The sequence below is a fragment of the Myzus persicae genome, unplaced genomic scaffold (assembly GCF_001856785.1).
Source record: "Myzus persicae strain clone G006 unplaced genomic scaffold, MPER_G0061.0, whole genome shotgun sequence".
NCBI classification, from domain to species: Eukaryota; Metazoa; Arthropoda; class Insecta; order Hemiptera; family Aphididae; genus Myzus; species Myzus persicae.
Window position 1 is genome coordinate 145,459 of NW_019101980.1, and position 22,881 is coordinate 168,339.

Genomic DNA, 22,881 nt, shown 5'->3' on the forward strand with positions numbered 1-22,881 from the left:
TGTAATACACACCTATTGCCTAAGCTGAAACAATAAAAATCTCGACAGTCCGACCACGTGCACAAGACTCGTCCACTCGACCACTCGACCACTCGACCATCACACCGCCACCACCCCGACTACCCGCGAAACCCCCTCCCCCACCTGGACTTGGCTCGACCCCTCGACGCCACCGCCGCGGCACCGACAACCCCGGCGGCGGCGGGTCGGTAGCGGCGCTGGCGTTCCGTGCACCGCGCGGTGGAAAGGGAAACGGGCGCCGCCGCGGCTTATATATATACGGCCGGCCGGCGAGCACCGCGATCAGTTTATCGTACGCCCGCCGCCGGTTCATTTATCCGTCCCGTCGTCCCGCGTACAACCACCGCTGAAGCAACCGTCACCAACCATCCGAACAGTTGTTTGTTTGTCGGTGTGAAAAAAAAAAATACCCACCTACGTCCCATTAAATATTTAATTTTTTTTCCAATTCCACGTACGTTCGCCCCGAGGCGTGCCCGAGATCGATTTTCTTCCGAGTGCAACCTATCGTCGTCGTCGTCCGCAATACTAGAATATTAGAGTTTGATCGTAAATTATTGAACACGGCGAGTTCGGTCACCGAGACGAGTAATACATTCCGATTCCGTACCCCGGAAACAATTTATGCACAGAAGATGTGAGTATAATAATTTTATGTACAATTGATTTGTATAACGTATTATTATCATCGTTGCTTGTTGACAAAACCTGTGATAAAGCATAGGAATATAGCAAAATAGAACGTATAGATCGATGATTGCCCCCTTCCCTAAGGGGAGGGTGTCTTTGGACTTACGACGCGTATTTTTAGCGCGGTGCTTGGGCGCGTGCTCTTTGCGGCGAGGACGATTATAATAATATATTTTCGACACATTTTTTTCTACAGACCATAACCTTTTTTTAATTTGATGCTATGCACTCGTATAATAATAATATAATGTAATCATGTCGTCGTCGTCGCGCTGCAGCCGCTGTTCCGCAAAATCTATTTTTAAACAACTGTTGTTGCGTAATCCTTGAATGTACGATACGGAACGCTATCAAAAAAATCCTTTAACCGAAGAGAGCTGCGATCCGGGAGAGCATTTTGGACCTTAGATCTTGCCGTACAGGCTGTTTGGTTTATTCCTCGTATCACTTATAATTGGTATTTATACGAGGGTCTTACTATTGTTAATATTATTGTGCGTAGACAAATCTCATGAGAGTTGTCCGGCCGCAAAACGAAAATTGGATTGACGTCGGTGATAACGATAAGTATAGGAAGTAGGAACTTTGTATCCGCACAAGCTTTATGTAGGAGAGTAAACGTTTGATAACGCAATAACGTCTACTAGGATTATTATTTTATTGTGAACCGGTGAAATTCCCGCCATTCGACTATTTATGCAGTATGCAGCAAAAGGGGAGAAATAGGATGAATGGGTTCTCTTTCTGAAATTCGGGGGAGGTCGGCCGGTCGCTCGGTTCTGTATATATTGTCGAACCCTAACTTCCAAGGTCGGACCACCCCTTACGGTACGTTAACAAAAGGACGTGTCGAAACACGTCCTTTTTACTAAGAAACATGGCACAATAGAAGTACTAATATTTTTTTCAAATTTCGTTCCGTATGCGCCGCACGAACAGCACGTACGCTGGCTACTGGTACGCGTACATTATATTCGTTGGCCGGGAGCGCATGTAGGTCGGATCGCATATGAAAATAACCCGAGATGAATCATCCGATCAAGATGTTCGTCGAAACCGGGAACACTGTTAATCTGGAATTTCAGCGATCAAAGTCCACACGTGGTATATTGTTATAACGGCGCACTCGGGTTTTTCAAACAAAACTACTACCTACTTATTGATTTCCCGATTTCATATTCGAACTTCGCTAAAGCTCGTACCAGAGGTATTACAAGAATTTAAATACTTCTAAAACCCTATATACCATAAACCATACCGTTTTGAAGTCGTTTCTTATTTTTGACGTTTTGTCCGGCTATTTCGTACACGTTATCGACGGCAGTCACCACAATATCATTAATACGGTGGTGCACCCTTTAGCGCTGGGATAACTGTTAGGGTGAGAGAACTCGTCATGGTCGTTTTAAATACGAAAATATATTTTACGGCTACGATGGGCGTGATCCGAGACGCGTCTGGACTTGCATACTTATTAGTTATTACATACAGGTGATCGCCAATCGGACATAAAAACCGAAATTTATTGGGCGCCCAAACCTACCTACCAAATCTACCTCGTACACCAGTATTATGTATAATGTAATATTATATGAAAATAACAATATTAGGAATTCTCCTGGCCCGTCCATTATAATTTACAATGTATATATTAATATATTATATTTCATTATTATCATGGCGTTCCGTCGACGTATTTATTTGCTTTCCAAAATCCATTAGAAGTTTTCCTAACCGGTTTTTCGGCCCCCACACCCTGTCCACACATAATAACCCAATATAACCACTTACGCACACACTCGCACACATGCACATGCACGCATATTTCGATTGTCGACTGTCAGTCCTGTGAGTTTAGACCTACACACGCATACTGTATACCGTATACCTATTATACATATACAACCGATAAGCATAATACTCACTTGGTTGTAGTCACTAGTCACGAACGAGTCACGTGAGCTGTGCCAGTACTTTTAGCCGACTATTATGCCGGTCGGAAAATCGGGAGGTTGTCCTACAATAACGCTGTTTTCGTCGTCGTCGTCGCACATACGACTGTTAAGTCGATACGAACTACGAAATCCGTCGTTAACGTGCTGATCGTTCGCGCCAGTAACGAACCAATGACAACAAGACGAGTCAACGAGTGGAAGTAGAAAAAACTAGTTTTTGTTACCAAGACCCCCCCTCACGCTGGCTGAATTTTAACGCCGTCTCCTAACAATATACATGCATAGATTTTACGCAATGGCACTCAAAACTTTCGCAAAAGTGGTTCGAAAATATATTAAAAAAAAAAAAATACAAAATCGAACCGCGGATGGAACGGCGACTTTCCACACAAGTCGTGTCCCCGTCATGGCCCCTCTTAATACCTATCGTCGCAGCCATACCTGTACAGGCAAGTTTGACCTCCGTTCCGTGACGATACGTCGTTCCAGGTGAAAGTGCTCACCGCTTAACCCCTCCCATCACTGGTGTCCCCTTTCGGCGACCGGCGAGGCGGGGACACTTTTTTCACATAAACTTCAAAATTCACGACTAGTGCAACCTACCTGCATAGACATTTCGGACAAAACGTCTTGATGCGACGTTCGTGTACCCTTGCAGTGATCCTTCTCCACTATACACAATACAGTCTGCATTCAAAACGTGAGCGAACCACATTTGGGACGATATTTATATATTATGAATAACACTGTAGCAAAGAATAAATAATAATATTATGGTCGAGTACGGTAGGTATATATGACGTAGTTTACAAACCGGTCATGTCTTAATAATATTATTACATCGTGCGTACGTACTAATACCTACGTATATTCGTATTACTTAATATTATAATATTATTCCTCCCACCCGCGTATAATTCATTTTAATATATTGTATGCCCCGTTCAAGGTCGATCGTGTTTTCAAAAAAAAATAATAAAGTGGGGTGATAAAAAAATTGTCCAAATTTTCGTCACGCACGACGGCGGCACGCGAGTTTATACCTGCAGCTGAAAATAAATAAATTCCCGACTAGCATAATATAAAAACGATGCAGCCGTTACCTCACGATGGACATTTCGTCATTTCGAATTTCGCCGTTGCGTAGTAACACCCTCTCGTGGCTATTGTTCGATTTCGGTGCATACAACGTGTGATAAACGTATCATAAAATATAATGACAATAATCGCAGGTAATAGTGTTTTGTACCAATTACAATTATTCTACAAATTCCCAATCTCTGGTAATCTCTGACTGTACACTGCGCCAACATAAATGGGCAAGCCGGCGGAAGGCAAAAATATAACGACTGCATAGCACGTAGTGCATTAACTAATAATATTTTACTCGCCGACGACCATTACCTAGGTATAATTATTATGACTGCAAATGTCTGTAGCTCGTAGATCCGGTGGTCAACGCTTGAACAACAGGCGAGTTATATGACAACGAGACAGAAAGCGTGTCTCACGAAGGACCTACTTTTGTCATCCGGAGAAAAAAACAATAAGTCGTGAGAATAAAATATCGCGTCTTCCGTTTGTGCGTTTCAACCTGCAGGGATGGGTAAAATACTTTTAAAATAGTGTATTTAAACGCTAAAATAAAATTAGAAATTACATCAATTTTCGTCGAATAAATACGAAGTATAATATTTGAGATTTATGAGTGATTTGAGAGTTTTTATTTCCACCATGCACGATGCAAATCGTGGTAGCTGTGTGTAGGCATCTGTGGTTACGTGACACAATATGCACATTTTAATTAAAATAATATCGTGTCAAAGCACATATGGCATAATAATAATAAATACATTGAAGTGTCGACGTCTCGTTTATACGTTCGCTTCCGATCGAGTTTCGCACGACTGTGTTATTACCATATGGGGTTCATAAACGCTTACAGCTATACAATAAACTCGCGAGTACCGTGATTTTATCCATTCGACCTGAATGAATAAAACTCAGATACTCAACTAATCCCTATAAAATATATTTCAATATTATGTTATGTAGTGCACATTGATATTGAGATAAGTTTTATACTTTAGTGATCATTTTATTGAGAGTACTCGCTTATGTTGCCTTACTCTTCTTATACCTATGACATAGCGGTACCGAGATTTACGTTCGTCAGTTCAAATTTGGTGTTTAAATAAATGTTAAAGTTAATATTAAACTATAATCAAACTTAAAAGTAAAATCATGGTTTTAAAGCTAGTAGTGTATAATATGTAAAATATTCAAAAACGATATGATAAAACACAGGACAATGTTCCCACATTTTACTTTGATGATAGCCAGTGGTCATCAACTCACCATGATTAAACCTAAAAACACAAAATCGGAACTGCTGAACGCAAATTGTCCATGTCTTACGTTTGCAAGACGGATAAAGGGTGTGACGTTGGTAGGTAATAGCCAATAGGTATTACTATACAAATAGTTATTATTATTTCTATTGCACTAGACGATTTATTTTAATAATATATTGTTCGACACTCGGGTTTTAATAGCCAAAGATATTTCAATAATTGTTTTATTACTGCTGATTAATGCGATTTAGTCGGGCAAACTCGTTGCGATTATTTTAATATATGAAAAAGTGGTAGATGGTAATGCGGTGACGCGACACAGTTAATCACCAATTAAATATTTTACTGTTTTATAACTAAACTCCGAACTCACAATAGTCACCATATATCCGGCGATAATTCAAATCCTCACGGTTTTAAACCACAAAAAAATCCGTATTAAGTACCTACATAAGTACTCAGTTTATCGCACTCGGATTCGGGGGATTACGTTGTACTCTACAGTGATCGCCACGATGAGACCACGAGATCAACACAACATCGCGAATTCGTCAATAACGTGATGTCGGTGTCGATTGATATATTTACGGGTGCCTACACTCATTTATACGTAATAAAAATAACTCGTGAGCTATTTTTTGTTATGTGTGTGTATAAATTGAACAATGATACGATACGATGTGTGTATTAAATACTCGTGGAAACCAAGTAACAGCGGTCGTTAATTCGAGTTGAATAAATTCACTCTACAAATGATTGTGCACCAACAATAAAATATACAATAAATGTCCAAAAATAACATAATGAATACATTATAAATACATTGTTGACAAACGGGTACAAACGCTAAGACATAATTCAAATTGTATTGTTATTATTATTATTATTATTATTATTATTATTATTATTATATTTATATTACCTAACCGGTAATCGATTATCGAAACACCGATTCCCGAGTCCCCGAAGTAGAACTTTTAACGCCCCAAAATTACCGTTGTATAGGAATCTAAAAAAATTACAAATAATAACCAAACAACTAAACTATAAAAATGTCAACTCGTCAACTACTTGTTGAGCAGCACTTTCCGACTCTGTGCGTTACGCAATCGAGGATCGTTTTTTGTATGTTTTTTTTTTATAACCTTTCAATGTTTAATCAATAGATTTTTCTATCACTTCCAAGCCACACAGCGCACAATATGTATGGTCGGCACTGTGTGGCGTTATCTCGCGGGACACGATACGATTATATTATTTCGTTGTGTAAAATATTATTATAATAAAATGTATTAAACTGTACACTTGTTTGTATCGAGGCGGTGGCGGTGGCAAGCGTGGGTTGGATCCGGTCCAGGCGTATATTTTTATTTCTGTGCGAAAAAAAAACCGTTGTCCCATCGAATCAAACAGAGCCGGCTCCACATAGCGGTATTCAAATAATTTCATCATTGGGCCTACGCGTGTAAAATAGAATAAAATCGTCATCTCGACACAACAGCGTTCGAGCTGAAAACGCTCCCCGCCGGGCTTTTGCGAAGGTCGATATAAAGACGGATCTCTACAACAATTTTTTTTTTACATTAAACGGCACATGCACGGCCTACTCGTACGTATTTTATGATTGCGATAAAAAAAAGCACCAAAATAATGAGTTGGCGCAATCCCCGAGGTCCCGTTGAGAAGCTCTTAACCATGTCACGTGGAAGAATTTGGAGGTCACAAGTTCGAGGTGGTGTCATCGCTCGCCTTGTTTATTTTTCAAAAAATAACCTTTCCCTATCTCCCGGTGCCGTTGTTGTGTCTAGTCTTCTTTCTAATTCCACGGGGTATCATTGAATGAGGAGTGATGGGTGATAACTGCAGATAACATTATAATATTTAACTTTTTCAAGATGTATTATTTATATTATAATATAAAATATATAATAATATGATGCACGAGACTTTATAGGCTCAGATCTTGTTTTTAATTTTCCTTATATAGTTAGAAACTACCTGTGGATAATGTGTATATTTAGCACCGGAGCATGTTCGCAAATTGCGATTTAATGATTATTTGCCAGATTAAATAATCATGTTTGCAAAATATTAATAGCCCATAATATTTAGTAACCGCCCCGTAGAGGAGTATTGGAGAGTTATTGCTATAATTAAATTTGAATAATATATACATTATACACATTCATTAATTATTTGTATGATCGAACTACTAACCTTGAGGTTTATTTATACAAATTCGAGCGATTAAAAATATTCAAAAGTCATTTCTTATCATATCGCGAATTGTATACAATACGGCCAATACTGCAGGACGTGCCTCGGGAGTCGGGAGAGCCACAGGTTGGTGTAGGTAAGTAGGTGGGTAGGTAAAGACTGTTACGTAACAGACGTGGCAATCTATTTTTGCAATGCAAAAATAGACATTCGTTTAACACATTGTGCATATGCAATAGGATCAATTGTTTCATCGTGAATATAAATTATAATTGCTCGGGAAATGTTTACGTCGTAAATCATTAGAACGACGTCGTTTCGGGTATATATACCACTCCTATCCTGCTATCGGCATTATTATAATATTTGTTGTGGTAAACTAACGCCGTTTGTGTCATACCGCACACGGATCGATACGCTTCTTTCACATTAAAACTTTAAGGCAATCGTGACAGCCAGAATGGTTTTCGAGGCTTAGGTACAGGTGTTTCGATAATTTGCGGCGTCGGCGTAAAGTCAGAAATTGTTGAATCAACAAACCGAACGTTTCGTTGGAAATTTCTCCGATAGTTTTCCGCAACACGCCCACGAACGCCTTTTGTACACTTTTTTTTCATCGACTTAGTGTTTTACGAAAACCCCGCAATGCCCGATTCCGCTGAAATCATGTGCAGCCAAAGTGTCCGTTTTGAACACGTTTTCTTTTTTCCGGAAACGCGATTTATTGTGATATTATTACCTTTTTAATCTTCTGGTCGCACGTAGGCAGGTACGATACAAAGAAGACGTGTTCGCGCCGCTATTAACGTTTTTCTTCTCTTAGACCTATCTACGATCGCGGACCGTCAAGGTCATCCGAAAATATTTATATAAAAACGCGTATCCAGTACCCACCCACACACCACCTTCACATACAATATGGTATATTATTAGTATTATTTACGTCCACATCATCTGCAGCTATATCCATCGTGCTGCTGAGCCTACGAAGAGACTAAATTGTATTAATATTTACATGGTTTGAAAAAAATGCAGACGTGCATCCCGTTTTATTGTTATGTACAGCTCATTTGAGGAAATCGAGGGTTAGGTCCCATTAGCCTTCCAAAAAATGGACAGCCTTTTAGCTATCGAGGTTAGCCCTACCCTCCCTCCCCGATCACATCGGTGTTAAAAATGTTAGCCCCGTCCCCCTCCCCCAATGAAATTGTAATGGATTTCCGCCTACGGTACAGTAGCTTTCGTTCAATCATTACGATCCGCGAGAAAACTGACAACGGTCTCGGGGGAAATGGTAATGGCATGACTTCGGGTTAACCGCACGCGCACAGATCGTGTGGTTTTTGTTAGGTTGCGATTACGAAACAATTATCATACTGTCGTCTATTATTGTTAAGAAATTATAAAAAAAAATAACGTTTTTTTGCCGACAACGACATAATCGGTTGGATTCGATCTCGCGAATCGGCCAAGGTTCATACCGGTCGGAAAACATAAGCTGCAGAGAACCTGTGGCCATTCTGCCCGCCGCGTGCCGTCGATGTGGACTTGGTGTGCCTTACTTTTTTTTTTTCATTTACTACGGTTTCGATCGCGATTTTACAGTAATAATATTATAATTTAGCCTACACACATATTATAATGTGGTTGTCCAAGTAACTCTTCGGCGTCGTCATCTATACATATAATACTATAATAGTGGTAATAATACAATATTATATTATTTTAGTGTGACCGCCAACAAAAGAAATCGTGGTCACGGCACTATATACTGTTGTTTCACTACCTCTCTGAAAAGTCCCCGTATAACTTCTCATCCAGAACGAAAATAAATTACGATTTATAATAATAATTGTTTACCGCCGTCATCTTAATATTCCGCAATTATAATAATTTATAATAGTATTAATGATTTAATTACTACTGATAATATTATTTTAATTCCCTAAACATCTGTCGTCTATATATAGTATTAGTCCAATGCCTATAATATAGTGTACCTATATACATATTTATCGTGATGATTTCCATCAACATCGTGGCATAAATACTTATTAGTTATTGTAAGTTGTAACGATTTCGGACTGCACTGCGACCACCTGTGTACGGTCTTTAGTGCGCACGATACGAGTATGAATAGTTTTGAGCTTCCTCCATACGGGTTTTTATTAGAGGCACAATATTTCTTTGTAAAAAAATGTTTAACAATTAGTTATATTCTACGAATATCGGCGGCCGAGCGTGACAGACCAGTATGTAAATAGCCGGGCTTTTTTTTTTTTAAAGCTGCTATTATTATCATCATCATCACTGTCGTAATCGTAGCATTGTCCATAGATGTGAGGAAAAAAATTGCAAACTAAAATTATACTCGTTAGTGGTGCTGTTTTTCTGGCTATTTTATATTTTTCGTAGCGTAAGTTATACTGTTATTTTATCATGATATTATAATTTTTTTTTCACTTACACGCAATCGAAAACAGTGTGTATAATAATTTATAATATTTTATTTATATATGACTGAATCTCCGCGGTTTACAGGGTTATTCCTATCGATAGCTTAATTATTATTGGTTCTTTATCGCGTATGAGAGGTTCGCGCATGGACCAACAATCATTAATTATAATAATATATTATATATTTTTATCTAATATTTTATGAATCGTCCTTTCTCTTTCAAAACGTACATTATACCTGTTTCAATAACACTGTATAGCGTGAATAGGCATACGCCGAAATGATACATTGGACTCTGTCGTGTTGCTGGCTATGATGATGATGATGATGATGATGATGATGATGATGATGATGATGATGATGATGATGATGATGATGATGATAATTATGATGATGATGTGATGTGATTCGAAATCAATCGCCAGCCTTAATATTATTAGAAGTATTATAGAGGTTCTGCGCCCCCCGATAACGCTGACCAGTGACCGTACGAAAAGCCTATGACGCCCAAGAGAGTTAAACGTACTTAGGCTTACACATAATAATATATTACCGTGTACCACGAAGGCAGGGGTACTCAACAACAACAGCTTTTTTAATTCGCAGCCAGTAACGAGGTGCATTAGGTGGGGCACCGGGGCAACACGCACATGTACCCGTATCGTGTTTCAGTGCGATAAGATTCGTCGGCCTTTATCGAATTACGATTGTCGGACGCGCGCCGTTTTCGCCTCCACTCCGATCGGCAGTCGTACAGAACGTTCCGCCGCACTCGGACATTCATCACAGTGGTCACTGCTGCAGCTCGCCCCCCAAAAAAAAAGACTGCACCCGCGTGCCACTGTCGACTCGTCGTTCCCCAAACACTGAAAATTTGACTCGTCTCTCCCTCCTCAACCCAACCCCTCGCGACTATCTTACTACTCTTGCAGAAATGTACGGAAATCGGTTTTATTTTTTATTTTATCAAACTGTTTATAACAATATAACATTCAACTGATGGACGACGTGTGTTGTTTGTTTTTCGTTTCAGTGTGCATACACGCAGCCCAAGACGGTAGAAATGACAGACAGCATGACGCGGAACTTCAATAATTACCCTTCCACGGCGAAACCAGAACAACACTTCTCCAAACAAGTGAGTTTCAGCTTGCAGCAATATTATTAAGCGCGTATTACACGAATAATATTATCACAGTGGCGCACCGAACCTACGTAGATGTCCAGTCGGTTATTCATAATAATTATTGTGGATAACTAATGCTGCAGACTATTAAAAAAATATATAAACCCGATCAAACGGCCCGAGGAGTAATTTTTTTAATTTCCTCAAATCTGGGGCCACTATAACTGCAGCTAGCATGATATTATTTAGACACGCCTTTTAATAGTCTCGGTGTAGTGGCGTAGGTTCAAACGTTAAGAAATATAGCGACGGGTGGGCGATACAGCACGAGACGTGGAGACTAGGTTGAGACATAGATTCAGTCCGAACCTATATACCTAATAAACTATCCGGCATTGCGGCTTTCGAGTCGCGTTCGTACGATTATGCGGTTTTTTCTAAAAGTTTTTATAGCTGTTGTTGACGATTATTTATTGGTAGGTATTTAGAGGTCGCGTGTGTATTGAAGGTTTATAATATTATTGTACTTCTGCAGCCGCGTCCTTTACTCCGCGGTCGACGCGATGCGTGCCAAAAAAAAATTATAATAATAAAAATGCAAACGACCTTGATCGCATAATATGAAACAATTTAAAGCGGAAGGTGGGAAACGCATCTTTTGTTTGTATTTAATTTGCCTACGGTGCATAGATTTCTGAAAATATTGAATCCTGATAAATCATGTGACGGCTAGTAAGTAGTAATGTTAAAGACTCCCAACTACAACTGCTAGCGGAGGAAGTCGTACAAAAGAGGTCAACGGGTTAAAATAATATTATATAAACACAAACAATTTCCACCCCTCAACCACACACACACACACCAAACATTCCCTCCGGACGACACATATATAGATTATAGGTACAGGTACTCGTGGAAACTGACACCGATCTGACCACCCATAGTAAAGGGATGTTTATATTACCTATATTATTCCCAATCCTGCCAACATCTCGAATTTAAGAGATGCATCGTGGCTTGCATACACTACGAGTTCTGGTTTAATCTCTTGTGGACAAATTCAATGAACTGCGAGACAACACATTATTATTTTAAACGTTATTGGCGCCGTTTGAACCCGTCGTGTAATTATCCGACTATAATAATATTATTTACTTGCACGCCAACGTTTAAGTTGCGATCTCGCGATGGTCAAAGAACTCTTTTCTGTAGCTTAACGCTTTCAAATTATAACCTCTGCAGTACCTATGGTACCTATAATATGAAGTTACTAGGAATTGAATTTGAAATTAACCGACTATGATAATTATAACCAGGGTAAAAACTTGCAATATTAGTATTAAGCAAATCAAAATTTAAATGATAAAAAGTGCATTAAAGTCCGAGACCGAAAACATTTTGATCACTCATGTAATATTATTGTGGTTCATTACAGTATATACCCATATTTACCTATATAATTACCGTTTTGGCTCTCGTGACAATCTAACGAAATTAAAATACACACCAATGCGAACAGAACGGAAACGGCCGAGAACCTATTGTTCTATTCGAACAGAGAAAAAACATTCGTACGTACGTTTTTTCATAACCGCAATATTATCATAATTCGGAGACATTATTTATGAGCATCGTTTATTATACCCACGCTCGATCCGCGACCGACACCTGTATGTACACGCATTATAAATTATAATTTACGATTAAGTACCTACAGTCGACGCTCGGGTAGCGGTTACTATAATATTTTAATATACGATCCCGCAACCATAGACGGTAGTCCGCAATAATAATAATAATTTTATATTCGCGTGCCATTAACAACGATAATAATTTACGTGTTTTTTCTGACTAAAACTTGTGGCACTTTCGGCGTGTCTGGAGTACGGGAAAAATTATAACTTATAACTGTATGTATAATATTATTATTAAAAAAAATGAAGAAAGAATTCAATTTTGACGAACATATAGGCTAAGAATGACTAAGGCCCGTTTTGAAAGCTGCACCATTCAACAGGTGTGATGAATAACATCAAATAATAACATGATGTGTTTTTTCCGTTCGACTTAGGCTATCGAGCTTTTTTTTAGCTATTATAAGATGTTACAACTATTCGCATAATACCTCATAAGTGAGATCAGCGGCGGGATTCACGTCGTCAAAATATAACAAATATTATAGTATAGGATCTTATATCGAATTCGGTTTCTTATTGCGTCTATCACGTTATTATATGCCGTGACTTCTGGACGTTTCGTCGGCCGACCGACCGACCGCAGTAAATATATATAATGTCGCCCAATTATATTAGTGTCGGATTATAATATCTGTGGCAGATATGTTTTTTGGCACCCATAAAAAGAGCAGAAAATCAAATACGTCACGAAGACGTACCGCATAGCTATTTTGTCGTAAAACGAAATAAAAATACTTCGGTCGCGCGTGCGCTCGCCGTCACGCACAATAATAATATGTGTTTGCGCGGCTCGAGTTACAAATGGTGCTCTTCTGCAAAAGGTACCGCGTGGCACAGATAATATAGAACGCTCAGAGATAACTTCATACAAATTGTAGGTCCGTTGCTATCGTTCTTACGAATAATTCGAGCACTTAGCCCAGGCCAGACGACAAAATTGCCGATATTTTAATTTATAATATAATTTATTAATATGATGTACTTACATCACATTATACGTACTCACCACCCGCCATTGCATGCAGCCGCAGCTGTTGCTGCAGCTATCGTCGTTCAACGCTCGACGGTTAAATCCCAGTCCGATAAATGGCCGCCGGTGCACGGAGGTTATCACAATCGTACCTTATTATTATTATTGTCATAACGTCGCCGAGTTGCCTTTATATTCTAATTCTATCACTGGAGGAGGGGAGGGGAGAAAAAACGTAGGATAATTGCGCGCAATGACAAATTCTCTTTTTTTTATTGCATACCGCCAAACGGTTTTTTTGTATATTCATTATATTGTGTAACAAGCAAAAACTGATGACCGTCTGTTTTTATCGTTACAGAAAATGGCAGCGGCAGACTGTTACGATAACCAAGGGATGCTGAGATCTGAGTTGGACATCAACGGAAAACCTGTCAACGGAAACACGTGGTGAGTTTGTCATAATATCTAGAGGTACCCTAAACGACAGCATCACACGAGCCCTTTTTTAGAGATTTTTTGTGTTTTGTGATGTATACCTTACAATATCAAAATGTACATACAGCATAGTCTCGGTAACTGGAATCTCAATAGGATTAAAAATAAATTTGACTTCTGTATTTGTCGTTTCATGTACCTACTGTCTACCCCAAACACAACTTTAAAGAAAAATTCGTGTTATCGAAATTTTACTGTATATTTGATATAGGCCCTTTATTTTAGGGTTTTCTACTCTAGTCGATTCAACATGGTTTTTGTGTTTTACCATTTTGTTATTATATCCGGTTGTGAGAGTAGGTTACTGCTGCTGAGTCGAATTATTTCGAGACGTAGGCCGGACGTAATATCATACTTTAATCAGCTATGCGATGCTCCTCTCTATATTATAATATTATATTATGTACGACGTATACCTATATTTATGCCCACATTGGTGAGGGGAACTGTAAATACATAAACATTAACCATTACACTACCGGTTTCAAAGTTCAGACGATTATAATATGTTTTCACGAAAAACCTTCCGCCGGATGACGAACCGATTTTGTTTTTACTTACATAGTTTAGAGCAGTTCAAACAATAGCACCACATTCTTACGTATATACGAATATAAATCGGCATATCGTAATACGTATATATCTGTGACGTGTGTTTAAAATTAAAATCAGACATGTTCTGAATTCATACATTATGATGTACCCCTATCGCACAATTAACAGTTCTAGTTTTTTACTAAATTTTTCTTTCGAAAATGGTACAGCTTTGTACGATTGTATTTTTTGTGTATTTAATAATATTATAATATTTGCTGACAATATGTCAATATGATAACCATATTATAATATCGTACCTAGCGGTTTTATTACAAACAAGAAACATCGTTTTACACTTTGGCCGCATTTAAAACCATAAATATATACATATTATACTTATAATTTGTTACAGCCTATGAACCTATAGACATAATATTATAAACCTGTACGTTATATAAATTATTTTACTTATCGATGAATGTACTACAGGACGAGTGTCCACCACAGTCGATGTCAGGCTCCACACTATATTATTAACTCTATAAAAATAAATCAAAAAAGTCCTCTTTGGGTTAATTTTTCATAGTTATTGCAAACCTAAATAAACTGTATTTATAATTGCTCATAATATGTAATAGATAATAATTAATAATATATTCTACGTACATACGAGCAAAAAAAATTTAAATCATTGGAAACTATCGATTCACGGAGGTTAAATTATACACAGTAACTCGTTGTTTCTCGAAAAATATACGGATAGACGGTCTTGACCTATTAATATTTGATAATATTAACGAAATTAATATTAAGTCGGGTGGTATTCTATTATGTCGGGTATATGCATAATGATTAAATTATCTAATTCTCTTTTATGAAGGTATACATTAATGATTGATTGATTAATCGATCAATGTTTTCCTATTGTTTCTTATCATTCTGATTTTTGTATTCTTATCGTTAAATCGTTAGTAATGCGTTTTTTTTTTTAATTAAAACGATCGTTTTAATTTTTAATTTCATCTCACGTATTATTAGAATACATATATCATATTCCGGCACCAATCAATGGCGTAATCATTCTCGTTGCTTATATTAACTTGATTATACTATTAAAGTACAACACATGTTGCATACATAATAAGATTCGTTGTTCGACAGAGCACTCCTCGTGAAAAATTGAACGATCGATTTGCGCAAATATGCATGTACCTATCGCAAGTTGAGCGGCAATCCATTCAACGTAACCCCATAAATCAGGATACTATATCGTAGTGTATTATACAATATTAAGGACGCGGCGTTCGAACGCTTAAAATTAAACATGCGTCTACATATGGCCATATTCACACCAGGGGAAAAACCGCGCGTCCGAACGAGTACGAACGCATCGAAACGCGCTGGTTTAAATTTTAGCGTTTTGTACGCGGCAATATCTAAATTTAAACATAGTATTTTCCATGTTATCATTCACACTGTGCGTCTTCGAAGTCGCGTTTTGAAGCGTTTCAATATATTTATTCCATTCGTCAATGTATCATCATTACGACACAACGCATACTGGCCATATATTTTTCAGTTTAAATTACATTTTTTTTAATTAGTGAAAAGACCTAAGTATATTAGGCAAAATGTTTGATACAGAATTCTTTATAATAGAAGTGAATAAAGAAGAAAGTATTTGGAACATAAGTAAGTTTGTATAACATAACACAATAATAAAAAATATACAAAATGATTCTTGTGTGTTTTAATATTAATTATTTCATAGAACCAACCTAACCTAACCTAACCTGAACGCTGCGTCTAAAACGCTAGATGTGTAACAACCTTAATAAATAATAAACGCTGTGAATTCTACGATATGACGTAACATAAAGTTTGTTCATCTCTTTCGGGCTTAAACATCACGTGCTTCACACGAAACGAACGAGAATATCTATATAATATATGTAACGATATAGTTGAAGTTCGTATACGAGATTGAAGTGTTTGCAGATTTCTCTACATACATAAAATATTATAGGAAGGACCGGGGGATTAAACTTTACTGAACTCGAAACGATTTAGATTTGTGGCGCACTCGTACATATTAGGAATACTCAATGGACGTTCGAGTCGTTACGTTTTATCAAGTGCACTGCACTGCACGGAATCGATGTTTATCTCCGTCTGTTTATATAAAAGCTCCGAGACGAGTGTAATGTACTAATGTGTTTGATGAATTGTACATAATACACTATTTATAAATAATTATTATATAGCCATACAGCCATATACCTATACAAGATATATGTTTATTTCTGCATTGCATAAACAGTGATTGTCCGTATAAATGGCCGACGACGACTAATATAATATTTCGTTTTCTGTTACAGTATTAACATGGACAGCCTCAACAACAAGTGTGTCGGCATCAACATGAAGGGTGACACCGCCCAGCAGCTGAACGAGAAACAGAACTTTTACAATCCGTACCAACACCGCGACGTAAAACACCCCACAACGTGAGTACAACAATAACACACAATATCGTGTCAAATTATAGCAGTAGATATTGTTGAATATTGTTGCTATTTTTAATCTCGTCTATTATAAAATATAGATATTTCGACACTCTGATACATCTCCTAAAGGCCAGCCTGGGCACGGGAATTCTGGCCATGCCCAGCGCGTTCAAAAACGCCGGTTACGTGGTGGGCACGTTGGGTACGATCATCATCGGAATACTGTGTACATACACGATACATCTGCTGGTAAGTGTGAAAAATAATATTAATTATAACAATAATGAGCTCGTTTGGATCGTACACGACATTTATTGTTATTATTTATCAAGATTATAACCGTTATTTGTTGTTGCTTATAGATAACCGCATCGCACGAGCTGTGCATCAAGAGAAAAGTGCCCAGCCTCACGTACCCGGGTACCGTGGCGGCGGCTTTTGAAGAGGGCCCCAAGTTCACCAGGGTATTGGCTCCTTACGCCAGGTAAGGGCCACTGCAATAATATTTTTCAGACAGTTGTCGGATAAACCACCCTTTAACGACTCCCTTTCTAACACTCGTTGTCCCGTTTCAGAATGATGACAAACATGTTCCTAGTCCTGTACCAAATCGGTTCCAGTTGTATTTACGTGGTGTTTATAGCTAGCAATCTCAAAGTGGTAAGTTGGAGCGGCCATCCTGCTGCGGTCTTTAGGGAGACTGACATATATTGACAACTGTTTTTTTTTTTGAAAATTTTACAGGTCGGTGACGCCTACCTCGGCGGCAACACGGACGTGCGGATGTACATGGTGTACATATTGATCCCGCTAATATTGATCTCTTGGATAAGGAATCTAAAACTCCTGGCGCCGTTTTCCTCGATAGCCACTTGCCTGACCATCGTGAGTTTTACACTGATTTTCTACTACATTTTCCGGGAAGCACCGTCGTTTGTCGACCGCGAACCAGTCGGCACCGTCAAAAGCATACCGCTGTTCTTCGGTACTGTGCTTTTCGCCATGGAAGCCATCGGCATGGTGAGTGTTCAAACCGCAATAATATATTTACTTATAATATTATATGTCAATATTTACATTATGACTTGCAAAGTCGGACGTTAAAAATTCAACTTAACTAAAATATTAGTAGATTTTTTTATCACGCTGTATATACCGCCGTTTCAAACGATATCAAACCAATAAATATTTCTCGATTTAATTATTGAGTATATAATGTTTTATTAATTATTTACCCGTGTATTTGCCTGGCCGCTATATTCATATTATATTATAGTGTGCATTAAACAGATAGGATAATTAATTTTCGGTAAAACAGTTGACTATTATTTTTAATTAACTACTCGATAGACGCTTCCACCTGCTCCGTCCACTTCTATCATCATCCAAAATATCCACTGGCAGCAAACTCTTAATCTATAAAAAATAAATTCAGGCCTTTCTGTTAATTTCCCTTCGTCAAACCGTCTCTGATACTTGCTTAATCAAGAATAAAACAATCTCGAATTTTCGACGCCAATTCAATTAAACAAATCTCACCTACTACAGTTAATTTACTTTTAAAGTTAACCCATCGTCAAAACATCCGTTAATTAATCCACTTTTATCCCACACAGTTCCTGAAAATTCCCGGAGACGCCTAAAATAGACCTGACCTAGAGAATTTCTAATTTAATAATAAAGTGTCAGTGTGCCAGTGCCACACATTCAGTAACTCCCGTAATGTACTCCTGTCGAATTTACACAAAATCAAAATTAAAAAATATTCATTGTACACAATTCTGTATACAATTGTAATTATTTATGTTTAATAAAAAAAAAAAGTTAACTTCTATTTACCTACCTATTACTTATATAGTTCTAAGTGTTCCCTGACTTGACAAACAAAATTCAATGACTTTTTCTCTATTGCTTACCTTATAACCTCGTTAGCGATTATACGTTCCTTGTAATTGAACTTTTGGTTTCTTCGTACAGGTCTTGCCGCTTGAAAACGAAATGAAGAACCCCAAGAAATTTGGTAGTGTGTTCGGCGTGCTTAACGCATCCATGTTGCCCATCTCCGTCCTGTACACAGTTGTCGGATTACTCGGCTACCTAAAATACGGAGATAAGACCACCGGCAGCATCACACTCGACATGCCCCAGACCGAAGTGTAAGTATATAGACAACAAAGACATAATAATAGTATAGTCTAAGTGGTGCACTGGTGTTGTTTGCAATAAAATATTGCTCTGCCCTATTTATATAGTGTTTGGAAAAAACGTGCGTTATTACTATATCAATATGTTATCTTCGTGTGTATATATATATAAAGTGGTATCAAACAATTTATTATCATACAATATTTTCTAAAAAATTGTTCTAAATTTTTACACAATGATAAAAAAAATTCGTGGTACAGAATATATGCGTTCAATGCGGGCTACTAAATTTTATATTAATTGTATGCATGTTAAGACTTATATTCGGTATAATATCATTTATATTGGAAATTTATTTTATTTTACAATTAGCTAGTGTAGAGAGGGAATGATTTTGACCAAAATGCTTAAATTTCAAAGTATTACATTTCTCTCTAAAAGAAATATTTTAAAATATTTTTTTTAGATATTGATTGTATGTTTTAATTTAGCTTTAATAAATTTGGTTGGTACTTCATTTATAGGGCATAAATGAAGTACCTACCAAATTACATATTATCTTTATATTAAATATACGAGTAAAGGGATTGTATTTGATAATTCATTGTATTATAATAGATAATCTATTTGACAATATTGTATATTATGTTATTATGATAAAAGATTTAGTTATAACACATACACAAAAAACAACTTTTTTTAAAATCATTTATACCTAAACTACTAAGATATTCGTAGATAAGGTATGCTATTACCATTACATTTATAAAATAATAATTAGTTTAATGAACTGTTAGATTAACGTGCAGTTTATTTGTTTAAGAACGTGTTTCTATAAAAGAAGTGAACTTTCGAGTTTTCGGTTTTTACTCATCGAACTTGAACCATTTAATAATATAATTTCCAAGTGGAATTTCCAAACACTATATAATATCAGACATTTAGACACATCATAATATGATAATATCGAAATATTGAAGTGATTAAAGACCGACCGACCGACGTGTAAATTAATATCAATCGTAATTATGATTACAGCCTCGCTCAAGTCGTCAAACTCCTTCTGTCGATTTCCATATACATTACTTACGCTCTGTCCAACTACGTGGCGTTCGACATCATCTGGAAGGGAATGGAACAGAAGATGGAAAAGAATGAGCACAGGATCTGCTGGGAGTACGCACTTCGCACGTCCATCGTGATCATCACATGTAAGTAATCTTCACAGGAGGAAAGGGTTTTGCCAGAAGACTTTAACCATTCCGAGTTAATATCGATGAATGGTTAAACGTGTCCCCGCGACCAATGGCTTGCCCTCCCCTTTACTCACCTTGCGTTACCGAGACTTGACTTGAATTAATTTGTATATTTTGTTTCTCCTTCCTTACAGTTTTCTTCGCCATCGCCATACCGAACTTGGAGCACTTGATCTCGCTGATCGGTGCGTTTTGTTTGTCTTCCGTGGGTATCGCGTTACCAGCCATCGTCAGCTTCCTGACGTTCTCCGACGTCTATAAGGACGAAGGAAACTTCCGGTTCGGTTTGTTCTGCCTGCGCAACCTGCTGATTATCCTCATCGCCATATTCGCGTTCGTCATCGGCGTGTCCACGAGCGTGTCCGACATCATACATCACATGACGTGATTTCATCAGTTTCAATCAGCGTGAAGTTCGTTTCAGTGACGGGTTTTATGGTCGACCCACACCGAAAACAGACTATACGACAACTGCAACAACAACAAAAAACATACAACAACTACGACGGCGACCGTTGGTTGTCGTGCGTCGGGTAGTTAAACGTTTTTTTTTCCACCTTACTCACGAGTAACGACCAATCATTGTTTATATTATTACATCAATATTACGCGTTTACTTCGGTGAACTCTTAAACCGTGTAACGACTTAGACAACTCAAATCCAGTATTCTATATCACATCATTGAACTACAATAGTTTGCGTTATTGATTTAGAATTTTGTCGATGGATAATGCCAACTCAGTATTTTTATTGTGGTTTTAAAATGATCGTACTTGGTTTTATTAATAATGTCAACTCTTGTTAATGGAATACAACGTTTAAAATCAAAATAATTATAATAATAATAATACCAACGTAGGTGTTTAGTTTTCCAATCGGTCCGAGTGCGGCACGGGCTGGTTTTTTCAGAATATAATATTATACTAGGTACCGTGTATTTTAGTGTTAATCAAAATTTTATTAATTCACACGAAAATACATGCGATTCACAGTGCGTTTGGCAAAAACAATAGTTTTTATTGACTTTGAAGCAACGCTCGGAACAAATATAAAAAAAAATATTCATTGTTTTTTTTTTCAAATTTTTTTCTATTTTTGATGTTAAATATTGAACTATTACTCTGTATAATATTATATGTAGAGTGCAAACAAAATTATTTGGCTCATGGCCATTATTTTTTTTTAAATTAAGATCACATAACAGGACATAAAATATTTTAGTTTCTTTTTGAATTCTTGTCTTTACGAATCAAGTATCAAAACCTCAGCCGTTTTAACATTCCTTCGCTGAATAAATTTTTCAATAATATTTTGTATATGTAACATACGGTGTAGATGAACCATTTGGAATTGTATTGCTCAATAAATACTATATTTATTTTACCTATTTATACTATTATAAATTGTATCAATAGACATAAATTGGTTAGTAAAATAAAAATAATTGTTGTTGAGATAGATCTCTAGTTTAATTATTTTTTTGTTTTTTTTTATATTTTTTTTACCTTTGGAGATACTTAAATCGAATTAACCTTATGAAATTATTATTGTGATACGAGTTCGATATATTTTTATTTTAAAAAATAACATTAATGGCTATTATTATAGATTATAATTAATTGATTCTTTTTTTTAAGTATATATATTATATACTTATGTAAATTTAAGATAATATATATTTTTTAATAAATTAGATTTTTATAATGTATTTTAGACTGACATAATTTACAAAGCGGTTTTTTCGCTAATTATTATATGTAAAAATATTATAATGATTATTATCATACTGACATTTTTTTTATTATTACAACCTTAATTGTGTTATTTTAAATTTTAATCACCCAATTCCAAATCTTGATCTTAGAAAACAAAATAATTGTAAAATGATGGCTACAAATTAGCAAGATAAATACTCTATATTATGATTATCACAAGTATATTAAAAATTGTTAAATTGATGAAAAGATATCTTTTTTATTGTTGATTAAAATACACATTGAAAACTTACCTGTACACTAGCTACTAGCATTTGAAAATAAAATATGTAATTTGTTGATAACAATGTTTTTTTTTAACAAAAATTAATTAATAAAGGTCAAGGGGTCAAGTTCAGTGTACAGTAGGTACTTTTTAAACTGAAATTTAAATAATTTATGTGTTATGAATAATAATTAATCTGTTTTAAATTAAAAACTATAAAGCTACTGGCGAAATTAAGAGACTGGAGTACACTGTTAATGATGATTTTTGTACTATAATTCATAACTGATCTTGTACCTATTGATCTATTATAAATGGGCTGTGTGTTTCAATGGTTATTGAGTCTTTTTTTACTTTACAAATTATGGATGTTAAACTATTTTAATCAATATAATGATTTTGAAGCTCATTGATTATTTAAATTATACCTAGGTAATAGCTGTTATTTATTGTTAGAGAATTAATTTTT

The 22,881-nt window shown here is 36.5% G+C and overlaps 1 protein-coding gene across 2 annotated transcripts; it reads left to right on the forward strand.

Moving 5' to 3' along the window:
* The first annotated feature begins 304 nt into the window (after window positions 1-304).
* Window positions 305-21,782, forward strand: LOC111030879 (proton-coupled amino acid transporter-like protein CG1139). 2 transcript variants are annotated; one of them, XM_022310584.1, is made up of 11 exons: window positions 305-658; window positions 10,729-10,833; window positions 13,850-13,938; window positions 16,902-17,030; window positions 17,129-17,279; window positions 17,393-17,514; window positions 17,606-17,690; window positions 17,775-18,050; window positions 19,008-19,186; window positions 20,214-20,386; window positions 20,566-21,782. In XM_022310584.1, exons 2-11 carry the CDS (start codon window positions 10,759-10,761, stop codon window positions 20,817-20,819), a joined length of 1,533 nt encoding a protein of 510 aa, XP_022166276.1. In that variant the 5' UTR covers window positions 305-658; window positions 10,729-10,758; the 3' UTR covers window positions 20,820-21,782. The 2 variants fall into 2 exon arrangements, with proteins under 2 accessions (XP_022166276.1, XP_022166277.1); XM_022310585.1 differs by lacking the exon at window positions 305-658 and adding an exon at window positions 10,442-10,631 and having other exon boundaries at window positions 20,566-20,819.
* Window positions 21,783-22,881: the final 1,099 nt, after the last annotated feature.

What these genes read in the sequence shown, in the direction of transcription:
- LOC111030879 (XM_022310584.1), top strand. Translation starts at nt 10,759, where the DNA reads ATGACAGACAGCATGACGCGGAACTTCAATAATTACCCTTCCACGGCG. An exon ending in GTATTGGCTCCTTACGCCAG is followed by an intron (nt 17,515 to 17,605) that starts GTAAGGGCCACT and finishes GTCCCGTTTCAG; the next exon opens with AATGATGACAAACATGTTCC. An exon ending in GTCCATCGTGATCATCACAT is followed by an intron (nt 20,387 to 20,565) that starts GTAAGTAATCTT and finishes CCTTCCTTACAG; the next exon opens with TTTTCTTCGCCATCGCCATA.